The sequence below is a fragment of the Miscanthus floridulus genome, chromosome 11 (assembly GCF_019320115.1).
Source record: "Miscanthus floridulus cultivar M001 chromosome 11, ASM1932011v1, whole genome shotgun sequence".
Classification (NCBI taxonomy): domain Eukaryota; kingdom Viridiplantae; phylum Streptophyta; class Magnoliopsida; order Poales; family Poaceae; genus Miscanthus; species Miscanthus floridulus.
Window position 1 is genome coordinate 57,476,766 of NC_089590.1, and position 5,204 is coordinate 57,481,969.

The 5,204-nt window shown below is 39.9% G+C and overlaps 1 protein-coding gene across 1 annotated transcript; it reads left to right on the top strand.

Annotated features, from left to right (window-relative positions):
* Positions 1 to 285: 285 nt before the first annotated feature.
* On the top strand, positions 286 to 4,979 carry LOC136493339 (kelch repeat-containing protein At3g27220-like). The gene is made up of 7 exons (XM_066489413.1): positions 286 to 544; positions 1,530 to 1,709; positions 2,572 to 2,801; positions 3,130 to 3,300; positions 3,541 to 3,646; positions 4,129 to 4,335; positions 4,684 to 4,979. The coding sequence occupies exons 1-7, from the start codon at positions 353 to 355 to the stop codon at positions 4,846 to 4,848; spliced, it is 1,251 nt and encodes a 416-aa protein (XP_066345510.1). The 5' UTR covers positions 286 to 352; the 3' UTR covers positions 4,849 to 4,979.
* The last annotated feature ends 225 nt before the right edge of the window (positions 4,980 to 5,204 follow it).

A 5,204-nucleotide genomic window follows, 5' to 3' on the forward strand; every position in this document is an offset into this window, starting at 1 on the left:
GGGCAGCGCGGGAGGATAAAGATGTTAGAAGTAGAGGTTTTTTTTAATCTGAGGATACAGCTTGGTCGTTTGGCTGTGACTTGTTACAAATGATCGTAAATTTTTAGTTAGAATAATATTTTTTTCTCATATAAATTAGCTAATAATATTCTTTTATGAACCAGCGAACCGACTGACTCGGATTTATGACTCGGATTTAAGCTAGACAGCGGAGTTAGCCTGCGACGCGAGTAAAAAAGCGGTAAATGTGTATCGATTTTTCCTGTTAAAAGCGTATCCGTTGCCACGGTAAAAAGTTAAATATCCCCGCTGCGTCCACCTTCTCTAGTCCTTCCGGCGTAGCCGCCCGCCGATGGCGCGGCCGGCGGCGAAGGCGCGGGTGCCGAAGCACTTGGTGGCGCTCGCCGTCGTCGCCATCCTCGGCCTCGTCCTCGTCGCCGACTACCTCTGGGCTTCGTCCTCCGCGTCGTCCTCGGCCGTCTGGTCCTCCAGGCTTAACCTCCACACCAGCCCCGCCGGTTCGACGCCGCCCGTCGCGAAGAAGGTGAAGCATCCTTTTCTCACGCCCAATGCTTAGGGATGCGAGATTGCTGCCGGCTTGCCGCAGTGGCTCAAGCGTTAGTCCTCCGTGATTGGGCTGGGGGAGCGTATTACAGGCGCGCGTACGGGATTGGAGAGATCTGGTGGGAATCAGGGAGGAATTGGGAAACGTATGCGTGTTGATCAGCTGAGCTGAACATACTTGCTTGATTGAGGAATTTGCTCGACCTAATGCAGTCCATATATTTGCAGCCATTACGTGTTAGGCGTGGAATTGAGCGATAGATTTGTGGGTTCATTTGAATTTCACGCCTCATAGGAATGGAGGTACTCTGGTTGTGATCCTTGGCTATAGTAGGCCGTTTTCCTACAATGCTACAGCTTCTGCTTGTGGATTATGTGCATTAGTTTTCAATTAGCATAACTCCTACACTCTGCTGCAGATCTTCTTGAGTGATGTAGTATCTATAATTTCTATAGGTTGTCATAACAACAAGTCGTTTTGCTTTAATAAGCATATTCAACACTTCCCTGCAATCTAATTTGAAATCTAGGTCCTATGTGTGAAAGTAGAGTACATTGACCAGAAAACTAAGAGTGTTATCTTTTCAGTTTTCCATGGTCAGAAATATATTGTCCATTCACATTTGTTATCATACTTTTGCCATTAATTTGGCGTTATAACAACTGTAGATAATACCTTGCATATGTCTAGTTGACATGAATTTGGCATCACACAGTTTTTGCTCGAATCATTTGGTATCATACAGTAGCAAACAATGTGTAAAGTTCTGTTACGTGCTTGGATGTTTTGCATTATTTTTGTATGTAATGACATATGCAGTGAGGAATTGTCAATTATCACTTGGTCTAAAAGTCTGTTACATTGGATTCTATTTGCGACTTTACTTTGTTTTTTATTCTTGTCATGTTGCTAGTTGCTACAATGGCCTCGCTCAAGACTAGTCATTTTTTATAATCTTGTACAGATTAAGGAGGACAAGAAATCTTTAGGTTCGACTGACATAAATGCAACTTTTGCGGACTTGCCAGCTCCAGAACTAAAATGGGAGGAGATGGCTGAAGCACCTGTGGCCCGTTTGGATGGCGCTGCTATACAGATTAAGAATCTCTTATATGTATTTGCTGGATATGGCACCATTAATCATGTGAGAAACCTGCCTGATATCTTCCATTATCCTATACGATCATGCTTTGTGTTTCAAGATATCTACTTTTCTACACTTTATGATATGGAGCAGTTATACCCTCTTCCACATGATGATTTCACTTTATATTTTGGAAGGTATAATAGAAGAAGTATTTGTCACTGTAGATTTGAATGATAGCTCAAATAGCTACTTATATACTCTTGCATTCATTAAAGGACATATTACCATGTTGCCAAGTTGTGAAATAGACTGATTGTACTAGTATTGTACCCTATTCATTCAGTTTAAGTAAGTTACCTGTGTTATTGAGATTGCCAAGCTCTAGTTAGCCTGACCATTCAGTTATGCACTCATGTATGCACTTACATAATGAAATACACTTGAATTACTTGTGCTATATATTAGTTTTTGCTCTGATCCCATCTACATAACAAGTAATAACATTGCGAAGGCTCCCTTTCTATGCAATTCTATTATTTGTTATGTAGATGGGATCAGAGTAAAATTAGGGAAGAGGGTTGAACTTGGTGCCTTGCTGGTGCGTCTTTCTTAGCTTCTTTGGTGGTAGGAGCCTAGCTTGGCACCCCTTTGTAAAGTCTTTTCTTTTCCTTTTCCATGTAGGTGACTTACGCATAAATTTCTTCTTTATTAATAGAAATGTCAGTTTCATGCCATAAATAATACTAACATTGCTGGAATTTCAATTATATTTAGTAGTAGCAGAATGCAAATGTCACCCTGGTGTTCTATTCCATGTGTTTTTTTCTTGATTGAAAAAAACTACAGTTAGATTTGAGTTATCTCAATATGTTAAGCAAGTTGCCTTCCTTAAGGAATTTCCTTTTTCTTTTTATTTTAGGTGCATTCTCATGTTGATATATACAATTTCTCGGATAATACATGGGGTGGAAGATTTGACATGCCCAAGGACATGGCACATTCACATTTGGGGATGGTTACTGATGGAAGATTCATCTATGTAGTAACTGGTCAGTATGGTCCACAATGTAGGGGACCAACAGCTCGAAATTTTGTATTGGACACAGAAACAAAAGAATGGCGTGATTTGCCACCATTGCCAGTTCCTAGGTACTATCTTCTTTTATTTTTTTAAAAATCAAATTGAGCATCCATGCACTGTGCATCCACGCATTACTTGCACTTGATAGTTTTTGTTCCCATGTAGGGCAGAGTGGTGCACAGGTACCACCATGGAACAGATTTACTAGATTTTTTCATTTTCCACCATATAATTGTATTTGTATTAGATGCATAGAAGTTTGCACCACCAGAATTTTCACCATAGCTCTGCCCCTGGTCCTGCTATTGCAAATACTAATGTCTGAATATTCAGTCAAGTTGTACGCTGTAAAGAACTTGAACCAAATCCCTTTCCAATTAAAATTCTTCTGTGTAGATATGCTCCAGCAACACAACTTTGGAGAGGCAGACTTCATGTGATGGGTGGCAGCAAGGAGGATAGGCATGAACCTGGGCTTGAGCACTGGAGTCTTGCCATAAAAGATGGGAAGGCATTGGAGAAAGAGTGGAGGAGTGAGATACCAATACCGCGTGGAGGTCCTCATAGGTCTTGAAGTTTCCCTTCCTATGTTATCAGCAGTTGTCATTTTCATTTGAAATCATGCTGCTAGATGCCTATGCCCTAGGTTGTCTTGGCACTTTGGCGCTTTACATTTCCACTTTTCTTAAGCTCCTGGCAAAGTTTATGCTTATATATAGGAAATGTTTTTCTACAAATTTGGTTGGATGGTACAAAAAATTTTATAAGAAGTTGCTGAAGTATAAAGATATTTTGTTTTACCACCAGGGCTTGTGTTGTTGCAAATGATAAACTCTTCATTATTGGTGGTCAAGAAGGTGATTTCATGGCAAAGCCTGGGTCTCCTATATTTAAATGTGTTAGAAGAAGTGAGGTATGTTGATATGCAACTCATTCTTATAGCTAATTGATGCACATTATGTGGTCCCTATGTTTTAAGATCAACTGAGATTAATTCCCTGCGTTAAAGACAACATAAACCATATGCCGTGCATGATTAAAGTCTAGTAAATAAGCATCTAAGCACCAAACATGCTGCAGGTGCTTTGTTCAATAAATAATGGCGGACCTAATTTCACCAGAAAGTGTATTGGCATCATGTGCAGTGCATTTTTTTAAGAAAAAAAGCAGACTATAAAGACACTTAGTTTGATTTAAATATGAAGCTATCATGTATCGCATATATTCAAGCATTACCATAATTGATGGTTTTGGGTTGAGACCAGAATCAATCCAAAAGTACTAGTTAAATCTGACATTCTAGTTTCACTATTTTCTTAGTAACCTTCCTATTTTCACTATTTGTTTATCTCTGTTATTGCCCCTCCTTTTAAAAACAACATTGTGCTTGTGCAGGTTGTGTATAGCAATGTTTATATGCTTGATGATGGACATACTTGGAAAGAACTTCCTCCTATGCCAAAACCAGATTCACATATAGAATTTGCTTGGGTGAATGTCAACAATTCTCTCGTTATTGCCGGAGGAACCACAGATAAGCACCCAATAACTAAAAAAATGGTGTTAGTTGGTGAAATATTTCGGTTCAATCTGGATACGCTGGTACGTACGTTCCCCTGTTTCTGTGTTTTCTGTTATTGTAAAGATAGTTTTGAAAAGGACAGGACATTGGAGGAAACAGAGCATGCTGGTGCTTCTTGTTTCTTGTCATGGTGCTTTTGTTAATAGTATCAGATGGTACTGTAATAGTATTCTGCTATGTATTTAACACAAAAGCAACTAAAATCTCGTTAAACTTTCAATTGCTGAAAATTTAAATTGCCATGATGCCGAAATAGTACATAATTTGGTGGGTAACAAGAAGCATGATAAGAGTGTATCGAAGTCGCATTTGTAAATCACTGCGGTCCTTGGTATGCCATCATGATGCTATTGAACCTCCATCTGCAGGAATGGAGTTTGATTGGGCGGTTACCTTTCCGAATCAAGACCACATTGGTAGGATACTGGGATGGATGGCTGTATTTCACTTCTGGGCAACGAGACAAAGGACCAAAAGACCCGTCTCCTAAAAAGGTTGTTGGGTGCATGTGGAGAACTAAATTGCATCTGTGATTTCCTTAAAAAAGAACTGATATGAGCCATTCATTGTGTTTTTTTTGGGTACTTCTGTTTCAATCCCCCAACGCTGGGCGAGTTGTTTCTTGGTTATTGTAGGTGAAATGGGTGGCTTTGTGACTGTCACGTCATGCCATTGCCACCGGGGTGTTGTATGTTTATTCTTTTATTAGTTACACCCTAGGATCACCAATTTTTGCACCATCTTGTACAGACTACAGAGAATCGATCGACTGTCCAGGGGCTGTCGCAATCGTGTAAGTTGTAGCATATACCTTCTTTTATTTAGCGCGTACACTCGTCTGTAGTGGGTAGCGAATCGATTGGATATCTTCTAAAATTAATCTCAACTT

Coding starts and splice junctions, on each gene's coding strand:
- LOC136493339 (XM_066489413.1), top strand. CDS start 353: ATGGCGCGGCCGGCGGCGAAGGCGCGGGTGCCGAAGCACTTGGTGGCG. Junction 545..1,529: donor CGCCGCCCGTCGCGAAGAAG/GTGAAGCATCCT, acceptor AATCTTGTACAG/ATTAAGGAGGACAAGAAATC. Junction 3,647..4,128: donor AATGTGTTAGAAGAAGTGAG/GTATGTTGATAT, acceptor GTGCTTGTGCAG/GTTGTGTATAGCAATGTTTA.